This window comes from Cynoglossus semilaevis, chromosome 14, assembly GCF_000523025.1.
Source record: "Cynoglossus semilaevis isolate Cse_v1.0 chromosome 14, Cse_v1.0, whole genome shotgun sequence".
Classification (NCBI taxonomy): Eukaryota; Metazoa; Chordata; class Actinopteri; order Pleuronectiformes; family Cynoglossidae; genus Cynoglossus; species Cynoglossus semilaevis.
In genome coordinates, this window is record NC_024320.1 from 8,898,942 (window position 1) to 8,921,012 (window position 22,071).

The 22,071-nt window shown below is 40.7% G+C and overlaps 1 protein-coding gene across 2 annotated transcripts in view; it reads right to left on the reverse strand.

The window, feature by feature from the left end:
• Positions 1-1,144: 1,144 nt before the first annotated feature.
• Positions 1,145-22,071, reverse strand: part of rxraa (retinoid X receptor, alpha a) — a 63,692-nt gene continuing 42,765 nt past the window's right edge. Inside the window, exons 4-11 of one of the 2 annotated variants that reach the window (XM_008324905.3) lie at positions 20,997-21,147; positions 18,971-19,150; positions 14,343-14,518; positions 9,485-9,614; positions 8,305-8,437; positions 6,999-7,090; positions 6,569-6,674; positions 1,145-5,897 (exon numbers count right to left, since the gene is read on the reverse strand). In XM_008324905.3, coding sequence (XP_008323127.1) covers positions 5,750-5,897; positions 6,569-6,674; positions 6,999-7,090; positions 8,305-8,437; positions 9,485-9,614; positions 14,343-14,518; positions 18,971-19,150; positions 20,997-21,147 — 1,116 coding nt within the window. In that variant the 3' untranslated portion in view covers positions 1,145-5,749. Of the gene's footprint in view, positions 5,898-6,568; positions 6,675-6,998; positions 7,091-8,304; positions 8,438-9,484; positions 9,615-14,342; positions 14,534-18,970; positions 19,151-20,996; positions 21,148-22,071 lie in introns of both variants that reach the window. The other variant, XM_008324904.3, reaches the window with a different exon arrangement.

The following is a 22,071-nucleotide window of genomic DNA, read 5'->3' on the forward strand; positions in this document are numbered from 1 at the left end:
TTCCATCAAAGCATAAGAAAGGAAACACGTCCTCAGCACAGACTGTTCAGTCTCCACACACGCACATGTACAGACAGCTTGGGTTGTTTTCTTAATTAGTCATTTAAATAATAATTATTATTATTCTTTTGACTTTAACTCCATCATCACAGCAAACTGTGCCCTGTGTGTCTTTTACACTAAATCTACTCTTTATTTTGTTTGTACTTTTTAACGTTAGTGTCGTTTTGTAATCTCATATATAAAAAAATGTTTTTTTACCAACAGACTGTTTTTTTTTTTATTTACCTGCCGCTTGAAGGAACATATTATCTTCCTACTTTTTGCCAATAAAAAAGTCTTCCTGGATTTCTTTTAAGCCTAAAGCGATGACGCCACATGTTTCTGTTGGGTAAAAACTAAATGTATATATTTGTTGTTACTTTCTACAGTCCATGGAACCTCACGATCCTGTTCTATGTTTATTGTTGTCTCAAGCTCCAGTTGAGTTGTTTTGTAAACATTATTAAACTTTTATTTACAGAACGTCGGCCTTCTGGTTGGTTGGATCAAAAGATGGTCAAAGGTGAGGAATTATCTAAACTCAATCAATCTTGCAGCATGAAGATGACGAGACTGTTTACAAGGTTCTTTTGTAACTTTTTAGTATGAGCACCAGAAAACCAGGTCGGTATAGCTGCATCAGATATATTTAAATTAATTAAAAACTTAATTTTTTTAAGTTGAAACATGTTGGTAATTTCGATTAACTATAAGTTCAAAAAGGCATTAGTTGGTTCTAGATGGTATCATAAAAATACTGACCCGTCCCCCTTAAATACCGAACTGAACGGGACGGTGAATTGTGTGTATCGTTGCTGTCTCAGTACCATCTTATGTCTATATGCATAGGTGGTGATTGTCCATACGAACTCAGACGGATTGAAAAAAAAAATTCAAACTTTTTTAATAAGTTTTTTTTTCAGTCCAAGAAAGAACATTAGAGAACATGACAGAACACCAGAGAACGACCCACAAAGAACAGATGACCAAAATCCAACTCCTTTAAAAACAAACTCGAGCAGCAGAAGGAAAGAGTTTCTCATCTCTCTGCCAAGGAATGAGAAAAGGCGACAGAGTTACTGCAGAGACGGGACAAAAAAAATTTTTTTTACAAGAGTCCACCGAAGAACGGACAGATAGCAGAGCAGAAGAGACGAGGGAAAAAGGGAATAAAGAAGCAGGGATAGAATCACCTTTGTACAAAAATAGATCAGTTTTCTTTTTCTCCTTTGAACTGTCCAAGCAACAGAGACAGCAGTGATTGTGTCACAAGCGTTTCCTGATTTTATTCAACTGCAAAAGCAACACACACACACACACACAGTGACAAACGCATACTCACACACACACGGAGTTCTGAGGGCAGAAAGACTGTCTCTTTTTGTTTTCTTTCTCACGTCCAGCTGCAGACCTCTGAGAGTCCAGGACCCAGACTGATTCTGCTGCTGGTGCTGCTGGTTGTTGTTGCTTCTCTGTTTGTTGGTTGGTTTTTTAATCATTCAAGTCAAAACAGAGACAGAAACCCGTCAAACTATCAGCTGGTTTGGTCTGAGAGCCTTGTCCTTTTACTGTCTGAAGACTGTTGATATATATTTATAAATATATACACATTTACATATGAACAGCATCCATGACTCATCTCATCATCATATCGTCGTCTCATCATCACAGTTGGTCTGTCCAACCCCTTCACAAAACGCTGTCCAACTCTCATCATCATCATCATCACCATCATCATTGTAACCATTCTCATCATCACTGTGAGAAACAAAAAAGCAGAAAAAACTAAAAAGTTTACGACACCTTTGACCACAACATGCTCAAATGTTCTCAACATTTGTGGGAATGCTGCGTGTTGAGTTTCTCCTGACACTTCCACAAATCACAGTAACTCTACGACAGTGATGAGAACGTCTCAACAAAGTGTCCAATAAGACAGTAAGTACTTTTTTAAAATACATTTTTAGTTTTGTCAACTTCTTTTCCACAAAGGAGTCAGCTCCATCATCATCTTCATCATCATCATCAGCGTTCTCCTTTAATTATTTATTTATATAAAAGCAGTCACAGTAAAACTGTTTTTTTTTCTTTCAGACGAGTCATTGTAAACAGAAAATTCTGCTGGTTTAAGAAAGTCTTTTTCCTCTTTTTACAGAAAAATCAAGCTTAAATCGATATTTTTTTTGTTTTTATTTGTCCATCTCTTCAAAGAGAGAGTTTTCCAGAATATAAAGACTGTAAACTGTAGCTGGCAGTTAATACTGTCACCTGATGTATCATCACCACCATCATCATCATCATCATCATCACCACCAAAGCTGTGTACAGGTTTGTTGATTATCATTAAACAACAGGAGCTGATCTTTAAGAAAAAAGTTCCTCATGCTGTCGCTGCTGGTTTCTTTTTTTAAAAAAGTTTGAATATAAATTAACACTAGCTTCTTAATGAATGAAGCATGAAAAACACTGTGTCAAAGTGCCCTGCTTTTTCTTCCAGCTGGAGTTAAAAAGAAGAAAAAACCTCAAGTCATGTTGTAGTGCTGCTTTTGCTCCAGCAGAGGGAGCACACAGCTAAAAAAATACACCACCACTGCACAAAAACTGATGAAGAAATGTTAATGACAGGCGGCACTTTTTTTTTAGCTCGTCAGATCTGATCCGATTTCAGTTTCACATGATTTGACTAGTCCTGTCTCTGATAAGGAGACGGGCAGTCAGGGACAAGAGGGACAGGCCACGGACGGACCTGGGACAAGAGAGACAGACCAGGGAGGAAAGACACAAACCAGGGACATGCAGGACAGACCAGAGACAGCCAAAGGGACAAACATGTAACAGACAGACAATGGACAATAAGGGCAGATGAAGGACAAGAGCGACAGAACATGGACAAGAGGGACAGACAAAGGGACACAGGCAAGGGACAGAACAGGGAAATGGGGGCAGGTGAGGGACAGACCAGGAACATTTGATTCAGATACTGGACGAAAAGGCCAGATGGGAGACACTAAGGGACAGACTAGGGACAAGAGCGGCAAACAACGAAGAGTGTGTCAGACCTGGGACAAGAAGGACAGATGGAGGATGGGTGGAAAAGATGATGGACAAAAAAGAAAAAGACAGGGACCATGGCAGGAGGAAACAAAATCTAATGAAGCGCTGATGAAGGACAAGGACAAATGAAGGACATGTTGGACAGACCACACATCACCACCTAGTGTTTGAAGTGTAAAAGGTCCAGTTCTGGTCTTTGACAGTTGATTTCATCACATGAAAATGACATTTTTAACTTGATCAGATTGTTTTTCTGCAGACATTTTCAATTTAAAGTCAAACCCTTTTTGTTTTTCCACTTTGAGTTCAATTAAATACAAATGTAATTTAATATGAAATGGGTTAAAGTTCGACGCCTCTGTAAAATGTCTCTTTGAAGACTCCACTGTCTTCCTTCCTATTTACTGTCAGGTACAAAAATAATGGAATTCCTTTGCTCTCAGAAAAAGAATAAACGTTTGATTTGTTTGATTGTTTCTGTTTCATTTCTATTTTCTCAGTTAAAGCTGACCGAACTGGAGCAGAAGAACTCAGAAGAACCTCAACTGAATCAATTCTTCTCCTGTTCAGGAAACGATCCGACTGAAGCCTGACTGTTTTTATTTTTCTTCTTCTTCTTTAGGATCCCAGCGCTCCATGGTCACTCTTTGGAAAAGTGCACTGGTTTGGATGCATAGGTTTGATTGTGATGCATCAGCTGCAGCAGTGAGAGGAGAAGGAGACGAAGACAGGAGGAAGGAGCGGGACATGGACATGAAGCCGTGGACAGAAATAAGACGCATTTCAAGGTTGGAGTCGGACAAAGTGGTCCGTGTCCAGACAAGTGCAGGGAGAGTGCACCAGGTCAGTGCACGTGCCTCCGTGGAGGACGAGGACGTGGTCCGACCACACTGATGCCGGCGTGAGGTTTAAGTGCCACGTAATGAAATATCAACACATGTAAAGTAACGGCTCTGCAGGAGCAGCCGCAGCGCCACGTGCACGTCTGCCACCACGTGCACAGCTGCCTGCTGCTGAAGAGTGAGTGAACCAGTGTGGGAGTGTGGGAGGATGAACACGGAGGTAACTGCTGTTGGAAATGGAAGTGAACACTGTTTACCGCCATAACTTTCAGTACAGGTAGACATGAGGTTTTTGTTAAAGTCAACAGTACCGGTCAGAGCTGACACCGATCGGTCCTGATCACTTTTCTGTTTTTGTTTTTACATGAACATAACTGTTAACATGGATGACAGCGAGAGATCTGATGAAACAAAAGTCAAGTGTCAATGTCAGGATTGAAAAACAAACGATAAAGTCGATAAAGTTGTTCAGAGTTGCTGGTTTTCATTTCAGAGCCTCCAGTAAAGCTAATGAATCACAACAGTCGCCTTTTTCCTATGAGTCAGAACAGACTCTTCATCCACCAACACACTAAAGGGACAATGCAGACAATTTTACAGCGTGGTTTTTATGGATTCAAAATCGAGATTTAATTTTGGGTAAAAATAGATTTTAGCTCCTTGATACTGTAGACTCGTATTGTAAATTTAAATCTGCTTCACTTTTTATCTACAATGTAAACCAATGACTCATACCTCAAACCTCACAGAGAAAATCAGTGATTTTAGCTCACAGACCAAAGTCCATAGAGAAAATAAGAGATCAATTTTGACTCTGGACTTTGGGTTGGGAGTGAGTGGTTCACAAACTTCAGTGTTTAAATAATCTAATAGGAAAATAATAATTTGGGCAGGTCCTAATCTTTTTTTTTTCAGGCTAAATCAAGAGTCAATAATTGTATCTAAAATCTCTCTTTTTGACTTCATGCCACCACACTTAAAAAAAGCCTAAACTCTCCCTTCAGTAGATACTGGACTGGACTGTGGTTCTGTTGTGAAGTTGCACAGTGCTAACAGAGTAAGACAACGTTATTTTATTACTGGTTGGAATTGAAACCTGAGGTTTTGTGGGTTTTGTGTGAACCTGCCTCTGATTTTTTTTTTAAACTCACACTTAAAAACAATAAAACAACTTAGTGCAAGAAGGTGATGTTCAGTCGGGTCAGGCAGGAACCAGACGACTCTTGACCCCCAACACCAGCACCACTGACACCATCACCAACACCATGGTGCTGCCCACAAAGAGAAAGTTCAGTCCTGAAAGTCTGAGGAGAAACCTCAGGTCCAAGAGTGGAAGTCCTGAGTCTCCATCAAGATTGTCCTCATCCAAACGCTGAGTGTCCCAGTGTGACATCATCATCATCATCATGACATACCTGGAATTGTCTGATCCTCAGATGTGTCGGAGCAGCTACGACAGAGGTTTTCAAAGTTTGTCCTCGGCCGTCTCCACCCGGTCGTCTGCTCTCACTCCAGTTATTGTGGATTTTCATAGAGTTATATATAGAATTTTCTTATTTATATATTTGTACAAAGTTAAAAAAAACAGGTCCACAGACAGGATGATGTCACTGTTTGATAAAAACGCCAGAGAAATCAAATTTAGTCTCCAGCGGAAAGCCTCACGTCCTCTGTCCCTCCAAGGAGACGGACGTCCATTTTCTTACAGATAATTAAAAAACTCTGCTGAGAGAGGGGGTGGAGCCTGTAGCACATAGGAGAAGGAGAAAGGAGCGTGGCTCCAACGTGGTCTCCTCCTCCCGGGTGATGTTTTACGTCATCTGATGCGGCGCCTCCAGCATCTCCATGAGGAAGGTGTCGATGGGCGTGTCCCCGATCAGTTTGAAGAAGAACAGATGTTCCAGACACTTGAGGCCGATGGAGCGCAGCGCTGGTAACCGCAGGAGCAGCTTGGCGAACCTGACGCAGCAGGAGAAACAGGTCTTTGAAAAACGTAAACTTAAGAACTACATGAGTAAAAAAAAAAGTGATTGAGAAACTGACTTTTTCCAGACAAACCTTCAGCCATTTTCACTTAAAAAAAATTTAAAAAATCGTTAAACAACAAGTTCAATTTATTTTTCATTAAAACGATGCTGATTTTTTTAATTTGGCTTAAATGGTTCCACTGAACCAAACTCTTCAGATGTGTTGGATTCAGTTTTCCTCAATTTTTCCCATTCCTCTCCACCTCTTTCTGCCTCCCATCTTCACCTAGTTCTCTTCACAGCCTTTTACATTTCCCAGTTTTTTCTGTTCTTCCCAGTTTTCTTGTTCTCTTCAGGTTTTTCCTAGTTTTCCTGTTCCTTCAGTTTTCCTCAATTCATCTCTAATTTTTCATTTCTCTTCAGTATACTTGTCCCATCAATCTCCCACCACCACTCACTGGTTCTCCTTCGTTCTCCATGGTTCTACACAACTACCCCAGTTTACCAGTGACCCGGTGTCTTCACCTTGTCCTGGGATTTCCCAGTTGTCCTAATATTTTTTTTTTAGTTTTTTGGTTCTCAAGGTTCAAGGTTCCTCTAGTTTTTGTGGTATTTTAACAACTGGTTGACTCCGTGTTTGTGACAGTTTGTCGGTGGTCTTACCTTCCAGGCTGCTCAGGGTATTTGTGTTTACAATAGGCCTCTAAAGAGGCGTAGACCTTTTCCCTCAGAGCCTCTACCTCACTGGGGTTGGACAGACCTTTGGAGTCTGTGGAGACAAAAACGTCACCCATCAGTTCCAGCACGTATGTGTGTGTGTGTGTGTGAGGTTCTTATGAAGCTGTAGCAGAAACCACTCTTCTCCTCAACACTTTCATCTGATCACAGACTGTTGGAGTCTCTGATTGTTCTCATGTCCTTCAAAGACCAGAGACATGACACACACACACCTTGACTCCAGTCACACACACACACACACCAGATCCAGCAGAGCAGGATCACCTGAAGAGAACTGGTTCAGAGAGATCATTTAAGATAAAAACACTGCTCCATGTTGACAGGAGAGTCTGCAGGGATGACACAGTGATCTGACCTGGGTTGAAGAGGACGATGGCCCTCAAACATCCCAGCTCCGTCTTATCCATCTGCATGTCCCTCATCTTGGACACTAGCTCCGTCAGAACTCTGAAGGTTTGAGGAAGAAAAAAAAAACCACAGTTACTCTTTAATGTCATCAACGTTTAAGAAATATAAGAGTATTTTTAGGACCAAAGAACTTCAGGTCCCAGTGAAACCAGAGGAGTTTAAGTGAATTTGAAAGAGCAGATCCAGAGGCAGGAGGACTGAAATAGGTCTGAAATGTGCTGCAGCTCTGATCTATTTAAAAGCACAAACCAGAGTAGAATTAGATCAGTGGAAAAGTTTACAAGGATCTGCTGTGTAATTATATTTACTATGTGGTTTCTCTGCCACTGAATAAACACAACGCTGCGTCTGTGAGGCTCAGCCACTCGCTGAGTGACATCATTATCAGAGGGGAGGGGCCATGAGAGGAGGAGGTGGAGCAGACTCGAACTCCTGACCTCCCTGTGACATCACGGTCACACACACCCATCGAGACAAGAGCTGGAACTGATTCAGTTTACGCTGAGTAAGAGGAAAGAGGTTGGAGCTGGAGCTGTGAAAACCAAAGGAAAACAGGAAGAAAATAACTTAAAGAAAAGAAAAGATGAAAAGGAAACAGGAAGAAAATAACTTAAAGAAAATAAAAGATGAAAAGGAAAAAATAAAGAGAAAAACAAATGTGGAAAAAGAGAGAAAATGACAAAGGGAGGAAGAAGAGGAAGAAAAAGAAATGAAGGATGAAATATATAAATGATAATGATGGTGATGATTATGAAGACAATGACAATCATGAGATGTTAATGATGAGGATGAATATGCTAATAATCATGATGCTAATGATGATGATGCTAATGATGATGATACAGATGACAATGACAATCATTATGAGATGTTAATGATAATGATGCCCATGCTTATGCCAATGATGATGATTATGATGGTGAGGATTATGATGGTGAGGATTATGATGGTGAGGATTATGATGAGATGCTAATAATGATGATGCTAATAATGATGATGCTAATGATGATATTGACAATGATGATGAGGAGGATGGTGATGAAGTATATAATGGTGACAATGTGGGGTAGGTTGATAATGGTGTAGTTGATGATGAAGATGATAAATGCATTGGTGACAATGATGAAGAATGGAATGACATTGATAATAATAATGGTGACGATGACATTATGTTAATGATGATGATGACGATTATTACAAAGAAGAACTGATGTTGATTTGGTGTAGATGAAGTTGATGAGAATCATAGAGACCTGTCAAAGATGGCCCCCACTCCTGCACTGTGGGCACTGTTCCTGTGCACGTGTAGACCAGTGGCCAACAGGATCCCATCTTTAACCGCGATGGAACGATGAGAAAATGAGGCGATGAGAAGCTCATTCCAACCTGAGTGAAAGGGAGACACGGAGGAAATATTAATTCATTTACAGGAAGAGTCAACAGTTAATGTTAAGACAGCCCAGGTGGAGGACAACAAGGAGTATACATCTGTGATTCACAGCCTATAGGCAGGACAGGAGCAGCAACATTAGCAGAACGTTGACTTTGACCCAGGTTGACCTTGGACTCTACAGCATCATCATCATCATCATCAGCAGCAGCAGTAGAAGAAGAAGAACTAAGGACTAGTTCACAGATGTGATCACGTCCGTTTGGTTTAGTCTAAAACACCGAACAGACGCTGGGATTTCATTTGACTGAGAGACGAGGCTGAAAGAAGAAGAGCTGGAGTCATGGAGACACAGTGACGTGGTTCCTTTAACAGTTCTGCCCAGCAACAGTTCCACGTTCTCCCCAGAGCGGAGCAGAGTAGGAGCTGAACGTCTTTCATCTGTGATACAGCTCTGAAACTAAAAAGGTTATTTATAGAAAAGTGGAGCAGGGACAAGTCAGTGTTTCCTCAAGACTCACTGTGGATTTAGACTTTTTTTTTTTACACACACCCAGTCATGAGTGTGTAGGGGGGAGGAAGGGGAGTCAGCCAATGTAGTTAGGAGCAACAAAAAAAAAGGGAAAAGATGGAGAAAGTCAGAGAAACAGCTGTGTGTGTGTTTGTGAGAGAAAAAAAGCACTGATTCAGTCTGGTTTGCTCTCATTTCTGTGATCCACAATGGTTCTAACTCCTCTGGACACTAGATGGGCTCAGGTGACCAGTCAGGTGACCAGTCAGGTGACCAGTCAGGTGACCAGATAACAGCCTAATAACAGAGTCTGAACTCAAATCCAACTCTGTTTCAACTCTGGACCAATTAGTGAAGAAGATGCACAAATCGGTACCAGAAACTCTTAGGTTCACTGCTGGGACCACTAGCAACAAGGTGGTTCAGCTCTCTGCTGCCTCTGTAGGTTTTATGCCAGCACTACACACAGTAGGCGGTGAGCCTAAACACACACTCCCATCTGTGTTTCAGTATCTGTTCTTGTTGGTCTCACCTGCTCGCAGCAGGATGACCTGGTCGTCCAGCGGCAGCTCAGAGAAGTGAGGAATCCTCTTGGCCCACTCCACCAGAGTGAAGAGCTGTTTGTCTGCTGCCTGACAGATGTTGGTCACTGGGTCGTTGGGCTGGAGAGAAGGAAAAAAAAAAAGAAGAAAATGTTACAAGGATCCAGGTCAGTCATCAAACCAGCACTGACATCGGTTCTGCTCTGGGAATCAGGTTCTCTGAAGAACATAAGGTGCAGTGGGTTAGTCAGAGCTGCAGGAAAATACAAAGAGTCACGGAAGAAATATAAAAAATTACAGAAAAAATATAAACACCATAAGAAAAACATGACAAGAATATTTCTGATTTTGTGTTAAAAAATCTTAAATGGAATTTACCTATACACAGGAAACAATAACAATATTCCATATATGCATACATGACCACATATACAGTACATACACCCCAATATTCACACACACCTCCCCATTCATACAATATATACACACACTTACAGAAAAATACCTAAATAAATATTTATATACTTATATAAATATAAATATTAACAGAAAAAATACCTGTAAGAAAATATAAATACCTACAAAAACCACTGACTGAAAAATATATTTATACTCACAACAAAATAAAATATAAAAATAAAAAGAATATATAATAATATATTAAATGCCTGTATAGAAATAGAAATTCTATAATATAAATTAAAATATTAAATTATAATTTACTCACAAAATGAAATACACAGAAAAATAAATACTTAGAAAAAGAAATATATATCTGGAGGAAATGAAAAGAAACTCCACCTGACCGCGTCACTCTCTCTCTCTCAGACACACACACACACACACACACACACACACACACACTGTAATATGGCAGTAATATCAACATCACTCTCGTCCTCTCCCTCCTCCTTCACCTCCTCCCACTCCTCAACGTCAGCAGTATTAGTCGTTCAAAGACGAGGACTGTCTGTCCTCAACTGTCCTGATGCACCAGATACTTCAGCTCAGGGAGTATGAAACTGAAGAATACTGATGCAACACACACACACACACACACACACACACACCACAGCAGGACCTGTCCACGCTCCTGACGTGTTTGTGAGGAGGGACATTTTTGTGGAATAAATTAGAGTAAAAACTCTTCAGTAAAGTTTTGTGTGTGTGTGTGTGTGAGAGAGTGTGTGTGTGTGTGTGTGAGTGAACTTTTCTGACAGAAACACTGAGCCGCTCCAAATCCACACTGATCCTCAGTGAAATCTCACAGGATCTCTTTCAGCTGAAGCTCTCAGGAGATCAGCAGCAGATGATGAAGGAGAAAACATCTCCTTTCTTTTAATGTGAAGGACACAGACTCTCATTTGTACTCCTCACGCGCGCACACACACTCCTCCTCCTCCTCTTCCTCCTGCTGCAGGTTAAACCTCTCTTTCTTCACTTTCTGTGAAAGTGTGAATGAATTACCTCCACCGTTCACGTATCTGTTGCTGACTCATAATCGCAGTACTTTTTTTTTTGTAATTTCTAATTAGTATTTTGGACTAAATTAAGTATTATTTAATACTTGTCATGGCTAACCTTTAGCTCTTCCTGCACTGACTATCGTCACTCTGACTTGTAGCTACTTCTCTGATCTGTTGTAAAAACAAACCTTTAGCTCAGCGTGATCTTCCCATTCCCTGCATTTTTGTTGCTTGTGTTTTATTCCAACTTTTACACATGAGTGTGATTTGTTTCACTCATTTGTTTCAGATTTTATGTCAATAATTTTCAAATTCTGTCCAAACTGTTCCACAGCTGCTGATGTTTTCATAAAATACCTCACACCATCCTTGAACTCCACCAGAGTGTATTCTGTTTTTTATAATCGAATGTGAAATTGTTAATTAAATTCCTAACTTCTTCACTGTTCGTCTGTTTTTAGGCGTTCTGGGTAATTTTCCTCCCAGAGCTCAAATATAAAAAACTCAGCTCCGTGCCTCTGCTGTGACTTCGGGCTAAACTGAGAGAAAGAGAGGAGTCATGAATTTTTCAGGATCAGACGGCAGCGTCGACGTGGTCCACTGCCACACTTTCCTTCTGCTCTACTTCTTCTAAACAACAAATAAACAGCCACAAACAAACAGTCAGGCTCTGTGTGGGAAAACAACAAAAAACAAAAAGCAAAAGCAGGGCCTGAATCGGTACCACAGCCAGTACCACAGAAGAGTCCCAGGGTTCCTGTTAGAGAACTCATGAATGTTAGATAAGACGTTCCCCTCTGCTGTGTCTGTTCCACCATCAACCATGTCATGTGAAGTACTCGGTACTATTAAATACTCAGTCCCCACTTCCTCTTTTTTTTCACAGCACAAGAACTGTATTTGGAACCATTTTCCAGTTGACTGGAAGAACCAGAAGAATCCATCTCTTCCAGTCCGTGTCAAGATGAAGGATTTTCAAGACTTTGAATAAGAACCTGGGACAGAACAGGAATTTGATATGTTTGAAGTAGTCCCATGACTGCAGTGTGTGTACTACCGGGACTAAAAAGAGTACCAGGAAGTGTCCATCACCGAAGCAGGAACTAGTATTTGGGTCCATGGTGGACTACTGTCTGATTAGCGGGACATTTTCCAAGAACTTGTTCATGAACCTGGAGAAAATCAAAGTGACTGTCAGTGATGATGTAACCTACGGGGGTGGAGCTTGTGCAACAAAGCTTCCTGATTGGATAGAAAATTCTACAGCTCAAGGTCCTGTGGCTGCAGGCAAAAAAAAATCATGACTGGTCCAAAATCCAGACCAGTCTGGACCAGTGTTGGATTAAAGAGACAGTTCCTGGAACAAAACAAAATACTTTGTCATTTTTACGTCTCTGCTCCAGAGTACAGACGACCTCTGACCCACACCCATCGGTTCCCACAGACCTCAGTGGAACCTGGAACTGATCTCTAATTTCTCCAACCACCCTGAAGTCAAACACAATCAGTGAAAATTCAAAAGCCAGAACTACCAGAACTGTTTCTGACTGATGGAGCCACCTGGAAGTCAAGACAGAGCTGAGAGGAACTGGGAACTGTTTTTCTGTGAACACTACTGAACGGTGATGCTGATAAAATTCTTCTTCTTGTTCGGCAGAGTTTCATTTGACTTTTCTTCTGGAGGACATCCAGGGACCGCTTGTTAAAACCCACACTCAGTCACTTTGTCTCTCTGCCTCCCCCCTTCCTCCCCCTTCCATCCCATTTACTCACATAACAGCCTTCACACTTCCACCTTCATTCCTCAGGACACTTCCTCCAGCTGAAGCTGACCAGTCCCTGAAGATTCTCCCTGTTTCTCTGCTCCAGCCTCCCCCCCTGTCACTCTCCTCACCCGTCCTTCAGCAGAGCTTCTCTGTTCCTCACCCTCTGTCAATCCTCCTCGCCTTCTGTCTCACCCCTCCATCTGTGGATCTCCTTAGTTTCTCCCGCTGCAGCAGAAGCAGTTAGAAATCCCTGGCTTTGCCGAAAGCTTTCAGGAACTCTCGTCTGCTGCATTATTCATTGGCTCTGAGTCAAAGTGAGAGATGGTTCCACGTGTTGGTGAGGAGAAAACTGCGGAGGGAACTCACAGCTAAGACACAGAGGAGGAGGAGGAGGAAGAGACACAGGGCTGTTGGCCAGAACTGAGCTCTACAGAAATGAAACAAGGACATGTCCAAACGTCTGTCCTCTGGTTTAGAACAAGGATGAACCAGAATCTGGACCAGGACCAAATAAACCGCTGATTGAGACCAGTCACTGAAGAGAACCCTGGAATAAATCTGACATATGACATCATCCATGAGCTCATTCTGGACGGGGCCGCTGTGAAGATGGAAAAGTGAGCAGAAGCTGATGTTGTTGGAGAAAAGTGAAAACAGACTCCAGGAAGATTTATGAAAAGTTGAAAAATAAAGGCGAGGCCAAGAGTATGAAATATTTACTTTTCCTCCTCAGGCGTTTTATGAACGAAGTTTTTTTTTTTTTTTACACCTTTATAATTTAAATGATGGATAAACTCCAGACAATGTTATGACAACACATCACACCTGAAGTTACATCACGTCGACTGTTAACACATCAGTCATGTTGTTAATGTTTATTCTACACTTCATCATCAGTCGGCCATCCACTTGAACTGACCCTGACCCTGACCTTGACCCTGACCCAGGGACACTGCAGCATGGAGAACAGCCACTGCTGTAATTCAACCCTGGTCCATGGAACTAAGTCCATCCAAGGTTCTAAATTTAGAATGTGTGAAAGTATAACAAAAATCCATACGTACGCAGACTAGGAGTGATGATAAGGAATTAATTGTTTTCTATTCATTACAATAGTGACAAAGAGGGTGAAGAAGAGGAATTTCACCACAAGTCTGTCCATGAAGTACCAATCATCCCTGAATCTAGAAACAAAAACATGCGTCATGTTGAACTGAGAAGGGACGTACTTTGTCCCTTATTACCATGACAATCAGATGTATCCTGTCAATTGTCAACGGAATTAATGAATAAAAGAGCTGTAAATCATGTAGGTCCATCAGATTGTTTTTGGGTTAGTCAACGCAGACACATGGTTGATAAATGAGGCCCATGGTCTGCTTTAGTTCAGGACCCAGACTGGATATTTGATGGACAGTCTGTACTGAATTTAGTTAAAGAACCAGGAGACATCAATGAGACTCAACGTGGTTGGTGAAGAAGAAGGTACAGAAGTTCCCCTCGAACATGGACAAACACAAAACCCCACCCACCAACCATAGAATCCATTCAGCCAACCATTAATCCATCCATCCATCCATCCATCAGATTAAACAATGTCTCGATGTTGGACTCACAGAGTTGGACGGTACCCCCAGGTTGGTCTCAGTGATGTAGGTCTCCGTGGTCTTGGGCTCCACCGCCTGCTCAGCCTCCAGGATCTTCTCCACCGGCATGTCCTCGTTGGCACAGGTGGTGGACTCCACCTCATTCTCGTTCTTTTCTTTGGCTCTCTGGCGCTCCTCCTGGACGGCTGCATTTAACAACACTAGTTCCGGTCAATACTGCTATTTTTTTTACATGTCTTAATTTTACACAGTCTCTGTTCTTTATACCCAAAAGATCGAGCAAAGTGAAATAAAATGTTTGAGGTTTGAAAGACTACTAGGTGTTTTTCTTTAAGGTTTTCTGGAAGGTATAATCAAATTTTGAAAAAGTAAAAAAATATCTTTTACTTATTTATAACCCAGGGTGGAAAAAAACCCCCAATGAATAGTTAAACTAGACACAGAACAACATTTGATCAGATTACCCTTAACATTATGAAAAAATAATATGGTGTGAAAAAGGCAAACTATTCAACCGTGGTCTCAGCTCTTCATCATCTGTTTATAGGTTGTTTTTAAAAACTGCATGGATTTGTCCTGAATCAATAAACAACCAATCTCTCACAGAAGAATCTTAAAAAATATGTATTTATTTTTTAAGTTCCCATATACTCAAACTTAAAGCAGGGATTGCTTGAAAAAGTTTTTTTTAGTTTTTTCTGCATCTGGTCAATAATTATCGACTCTGTTATGATAAACCAAAAGTAAGAGACCGTCTTCTCTGCCCTGCAGTAAACTACATGATTCTGACAATCACTGTTGTGGAAAAAGAAAAATCATCTTTTTTTCTGTTATTTCTGTAAGAACAAACTGTCCAGACCCTGCTGCACAGGGGAAGAAAAATAAACTGTACTGTTCGTGTGAGCGTGCATGTGCACTGTAAAGATCATCATTGTGTCGGTGAGCAGTTCACGACCCGAACGCCTTACGTCAGTAAAAAACATCCACCAGAGTTTAGCCATCAATAAAGACTCTGACAGAGCGGATGGAAGAAAGTCACAGATTCTGAAGCTGCTTTCTGTTCAGTGGACGAGTTCAAGGTCGTCTGTGAGGGAAAGCAGAGAGTGGCACCAACGACCTACGCCCTGTGAACACATCACTCACTCAGTCGGAGCTGCATGTCCTCAAATCTTTAGTCAAAAATTGATCACAGTTTCTACTCATACTTTCTTAAAAAGTGAGAAATACCAGATAGATATTTGAACTGCACTGACTAGATCAATAAATGAAATCAGTGAGTGGGTGTATTAATTTAAAGCAATTTTGAAAAATTGCAGCATTTTCTGTGTCAGTCTTGTGTTAGAAAGTTGTTTTTAGTCTTTATTATTTCCTTCTTTCTAATTGCTTGTTCATTTCTGTGGTTTGTGAAACTCACTGGTTCTGTTTTAGTGAGAAATGACAAACAGTACAGTATAAGACCAGTGTATCAGGTGGATTTGATTAGATGAAGCTCTTCCTGTGTGCAGTGGGTCAGGTTCAGTGAAGGTGAAGATCTGCATCACAAGTCAAGTCAGCAGAGTAAACAGACTCAGGTCAGTGAGCTGTGAATTTTACACTTAATGAAAGTGTTGAAAAAATTATCACCTCCAGCAGAACCACTGAACATCCTTTCACACTCCAAATAAATCAATCACCGTCTCCTCACATCACTGTCAGTGTGCTCACTCACAGATTTACACTTCACCAAAAAGTTGAAGCTGTCGTTAAAGTAAGCTTTTTCAGGAGCTCCACATTAAAGCCTGGAATTAAACAAAAGGCAATTGTAGCATTCAGGGACGCTGTGATGGAGATCACTGATTTTCTCTATGGACTTTGGGCTGAGCTAAAATCACTGATTTTCTCTATGGACTGTGGAATGATCTCAGTCAAACATTGAGACAAAGCAGTGATCCAGGTCCTCTATTATTGTAGAATTATTCTCAGGTCATTTGAACGACTTGTTGGAGATTTTATTCACCAAGTCATTTGTCAAGTGGCTATAGCGTGTTTTGTTTTTCATCTCTCGTGGCTAAGAGTTAAAGATCCCTGAGTGGTTACTGTACGTGGTGTATGTACAGGTGTGTGTGTGTGTGTGTTCGTGTGTTCGCACACAGGTGTGTGTTTGGCTTGCAGTCTGACAGTTCAGAGCAGAGTTAGCAGCAGCAGAACAACATGAGGAAACCCGATCCAGGGCTGGTTTGTCTTGACCCTGTCTTGGCCTCCTCTCCCGTCCCTCCTGCTGTTATTTATATCATTGTTGGCTCTTTACTCCTCAGAGGAGACGATGATCATTTACTGCTGTTTCTGCCTCACTCACGCTGCTGCTGCACCCCGAGGGCTGTGGTTAGAGAACAAGGCAGCAGAAGCCGCAAAGACCGAGGAGATCCGCAGAAAAACAGGATTAAATGCATTTATGCTCTCCTAGGAGGAGGAGCAGAAGGAGGAGGGGAGATGGGCGGGAATAAGGCTAACATGGTTTCAGCGCCGCTCACCTCTGGATGACTCCAACACAACTATTCTAACCTTGAGCTGACCTCCAGCAGCAGACAGCGGCTCCTCTAAAGCGGCCCCTCGTCTAACAACACCACCACCTCCACCAGGGTCGTCTCTCTGGTTCTGATTCAGTTCTTGGCAGAGGAACCACAGAGCCGGAGGAGAACCGTACTCAGATGGATCATCTTTCAAGTCTAGTTTTTGTAGCACGTGTGAGCGTACGAGAGCGTGTTTGAACTTTGATGCCAGAGATAAAATAATTAAACATTACATTAATATATCCACTTGAACTAAAACCAGGGCAGGTCACCTGATGTCAGCTCATCGTGGGTTTAATTATTTGGGGATTTATGAAAATAATTAGCATAAAAGTGATGTATATGTGAGAAACGAAACCCTTACTGTGAAAACAATAACATCTGTCATTTTTATTTCTCAGTAAAAACAAAACAGTTTGTCTTTAGTTACAAATGGATTTTTAAATAGTTCAATGACAATGACTTCACCTCCTCTGTGTAACCTCCTCTTATATCTAATCTCATCTCCTTTTTCACCCTACTCTTTCTCCTAATGCATTATTATTATTATTACTTGTACCAATGGAAATGAATTATAAAAGTCTTGAATTTTCCTCCTTCATCTCCTCTGTCACTTCCTCATCCCCCTCTTGAGCAACCAGAAGTGAACAAAGGAAAAAAAAAAGTTTGTTAAAATCCAGAGGTAATAAGGAGAAGATAGAGGTCTGCCCTCCAGTGGATGCCCTGCTTAACAACCACGTCTATAAAGAACAGAGGTTGGAGCCAACGTTTGAAACAGAAAAATAAATTTAGACATCAGCTTCACAAACTGAAGTTGTTTTGTTAGCTTCTGCGTCTCCTTCTTGTTGAGATGGAGGTGAAAACATTGATGATAAATTTGAATATCTTTAGATGACAACTTATTTAGCAAAGAGCTAAAGACAAAGGTAATGCTAAGTCAGACAGATCAACGGGGTACTAAGTTTTAAGTGACTTTCAGGATAAGGATTATTTCAACTGATCTGTCCACAGTGCCCCCTGCAGGACATGGAGGACCAGATATACGAGAATCTCAAAGATGAGACAGCATCTCCACTCTGTGCGTGTGTGTGTGTGTGTGTGTGTACAGTCAGCACACACTAATTTCAGGTTCTGTCCCATTTTTAACTTGGTTATGTTAAAATGAAAAGAGCGATCCATCTGATCCACTTTGGTTCTGCTTTTTCCCTGCAGTATCAGAGAAAATAATTATAATGAGTAACTTTCCTGAAATAGCATGTTTGTCTGTTCCAACCTGATTCTAATTATTAGGAACTTGAACAACCAGAGGCAGAGGAATATTCTGATTCAGTCGTCTCCCTGAGGACGGAATGTTCTCCAAGTGTTCCCACAATCAGAAAAGCTGCTGAATTTATAATTAAGTCAAAAAATAAAAATGAAACCAGAAAAGGAGAACGAATGAGGAAATGATGATGAAGGAGGATGTAGGATAAAACCAGAACCAGAGCAAAACTAAACTGGACAAAAAACATGGAAAGAATTTAAAGTTAAGGATGAAAAAAAGAGTGACCACATCAGACGTTATCCTCCAGTAAAATCAAACACTAACTGGGTCTGTTTGACCGACAGTAGTTAGAAATTTGTAGTAGAATTTAGTCTCAAGCTGACATTTGTTTTTCAGAAAAATGTCCTTGTTTCACTTCCACTGTGGTTTTGTATTAGATTTTTACCAAAGTCCATAGAGAAAATCAGTGATTTTAGCTCAGACCAAAGTCCATAGAGAAAATCAGTGATTTTAGCTCACAGAACAAAGTCCACCGAGAAAATCAGTGATTTTAGCTCACAGACAGAATTATTTGTTTCCTCTGGTCTTGATAATAGTAAAACATTTTTGCAACTCTGTGGTTTGGGTTGGGCTCACCCACAGAGCTGCACTACGTGGGAAACGCTGCCTTCCAGTCCATTTAACATTTATTGAAACTAAACCTAAAGAAGTTTCAGTATCGGTTCTCAGTATTAGAACTGGAACTAAAGAGTGCTGAAGGATTTGTTCTGAGTGTAGATTATGTTAAATTCATGGCAGGATTACATCAGGTTTATGTGTTGTACCTTCTCTCTTCATGCCCATCGCCAGACACTTCTGGTAGCGACAGTACTGACATCGGTTCCTCTGGCGTTTGTCGATGACACAGTTCTTGTTGTCTCTGCAGGTGTAGGTCAGGTCTTTGCGGACGGTGCGTTTGAAGAAACCTTTGCAGCCCTCGCAGCTGTACACGCCGTAGTGTTTACCTGAGAGGAGACGCGAGAGAGAGTCAGTCAAATACATGTGAGCAGTTAGAGGAGAGGGGGCTGATGTACTGCAGAGATGGAATAGAGCCCCCTACTGTGTGTAGTGAATAAAACAGTGTTTATGATAAACTGGGCTGAGTGCCATGAATAAAACTACCGTGGTGTTGGGCTGATGTATTCATGTTGTTGTTATTATCTGTGACAGAGTGGGTGTTACTGAAAGGCTTACAACTGGATCCATTCACTATGAAATGTTGACTGAAAAACAATTTAAATTCAGGGCTGGGCAAGAAAAAGAGTTTTTATAACATTAACTAATTAAGTGCGTCTGACAATTAATTGTGTATTAATGCAGCTTATTACCATGACTATTAATTATTAGTATTGTACAATTATATTTAAAATTATAATTAAATAATTATTATATGTTTCTATTATTTTTATTACTTTATTATTTAAATTAAATGTAAAATTGATTTCTATTATCAACATTTTATTATTACATTTAAATTATTAAATTAAATTGTATTAAAAAACCCATAAAGTCCAATTTCTGTTGAATCTATCATAGAGAATCATGTCTAACATTTTTTCTGTAATTTCGACCAAATTCTAATATTTTCAGTTTTTAATGAAATAACTCCTTCCTGTTCCGTGGCCCAGTTTTACTGGTACTACAGTGGAACTCTGTTTACTCTAAAGTCACGACAGGAAGTGTGTTCTAGTCAAACATAAAAATAAACGTGTGTGTGACTGAAGGATCCTCAGGCTGAAGGGAAGTGAGTGGGGCCTGGGCTGAGAGGCCCAGGGGCATCAGCACTGATGTGGCCATTTTCACATGGTTCTGTCTCTCACAGCATGTTTTTTTTCTGCTGATTCTGTGAAGAAGTCATTTCCATTTTTTCTCATAAACACTTCCTTTGTTACCTCGTGGCATAAATAAAAACCTACAGTGAGAAAGCAGGGCCCAGGCTGCAGCCAGACCTGCCTCAGATTTTCTCTCTGTGGATCCACGTGGCAGCGATGACGCAGATCCACTCCAAAAATCACTGTCCTGAATTTAAATGTTCACTTTGGTCCCGCGGCAGAGTCGATCAGGACACAGAGATTTTTGTTCTTTAACTGTGTGCATTTAAGGAGCAGATTCATCAGTTCTGTCTGTGGAAGAACAGATGATCAGAGCACTGGACCGCCTGTGGCCCAGTGGTTTGAAGACGGTCTTATAATCTGAGTGTTGTCTGTTCAAACATCACTGCAGTGTTTCACAGATAAAGTTAAACGCAGAGAGTCACTTCCCTCAGGGAGCTGAAGGAGTAGTGAAAAAAAAAAAGACGGCTTCATGTTTCTGTGTCACAGATTCTCTCCACACCATAATGACCTAGAGCCACCTGGAGGCTGTGATTACTGTTCATTCATTCATTCATTCACAGGTATTATGGCACCAATCCCAGCAGTCATCAGGTGGGGTCTAGGTTACATCCCAGAAATAATCCAGTCCATTGTTGGGTCACATGGAGCAGAGACAAACCATTCACCATTCACACTCACATTCACACCAATGATCAGTTTAAAGTGAAAAACTCATTTTTAAAACCTTTGCTCTCTTTTTTATTTGGAAAAATTAAAAATTGTCACTGGTGAACGAAACGAAAAGCAAGGAGTAGAGGAGGTTTCCAGTCTGTCAGTGGAAGATTCACTGTCACAACAAGAGATTTGAGTCAAGTCAAATCAAATCCACTTCCTGCAGCAATTATGGGTTTGGAGACTCTGAAAACTTAATTAAACTAACATTCTGTTGAGTAACTTCATTTATTTAAAACACACAAAGGGAATGTGATCATCAGACCTGAGGAGCGGTCACCACAGATGGCACAGATGTGCTTGGTGAGCGACAGTGCGGTGCCTGAGGGCTGGGCTGGAACCTTCATCACGCCGTTCAGACCCAGCGGAGGTTTGATGTCCTCTGTGCTGCTGACTGAGTTCATGGGAGAGTTCAGCTGGAAATACAAACACACACACACACACCGAGGTCAGAATACAGACTGCACACAATATTATGTGCTGAGGCAAAGGTCACTGATAAAGTTCTTTCTGGAAAATACAGAGAGATGGAAGATACGTTTTGGCCATAAACTCTAATCTAATCTGATCTAATCTAATCTAATCTAATCCAATTAATATGTAATGTAATGTATTGCAATCTAATCTATTCTATACTAATCTAATCTATTCTAATCTAATCTATAATCTAATCTAGTATATTCTAATCTAATCTTAACCCCTTCTATTCTATTGTAATCTAATCCAAACACAACTAATCTAATTTTATCTACTATAATTTAATTTATTCTAATCCCTTCTATTCTATTTTAATCAAATCTAATCTAATCTAATATTACCTAATCTAATATAATCTATTCTAATCCCTTCTATTTTATTCTAATCTAATCCCTTCTATTGTGTTCTATTATATTCTAATCTAATCTTTTTCTTAATCTGTACTGTTGTCAGGGTCAGTCCAGGAACCCTAACACGGGAGCTGCTGATCCACCACTGCCTCTTGTGGTCAGTTTGCGTCACTAAGGTAAATCTAAAGAGATATTCACTTGAACTAAAACCGTGAGGTTGAACGTCACTATCATGACTCAGTGATGGAGGCAGCAGTGGCTCAACTGCTGGGTCTCAGTAAACTGAAATGACTGATTTTGGGGATTGGTGTGGGAGAGGAATTGTTTTTTTTTTCCTGTTGGAGAACTCATTTTAACAGTGAGATGGTAGCAAGAACTGATTCTTCAGACTCCTGAGACTCCTGAGCGTTGATGTCAGTTTAGTGAGTGGAGTCATGAAAGTTGTGTGGTTTGCAAAACGTTCTGAACAATATGTTAAAAGCCAAGTGTGAAAATATATTTGAACTCTCGATA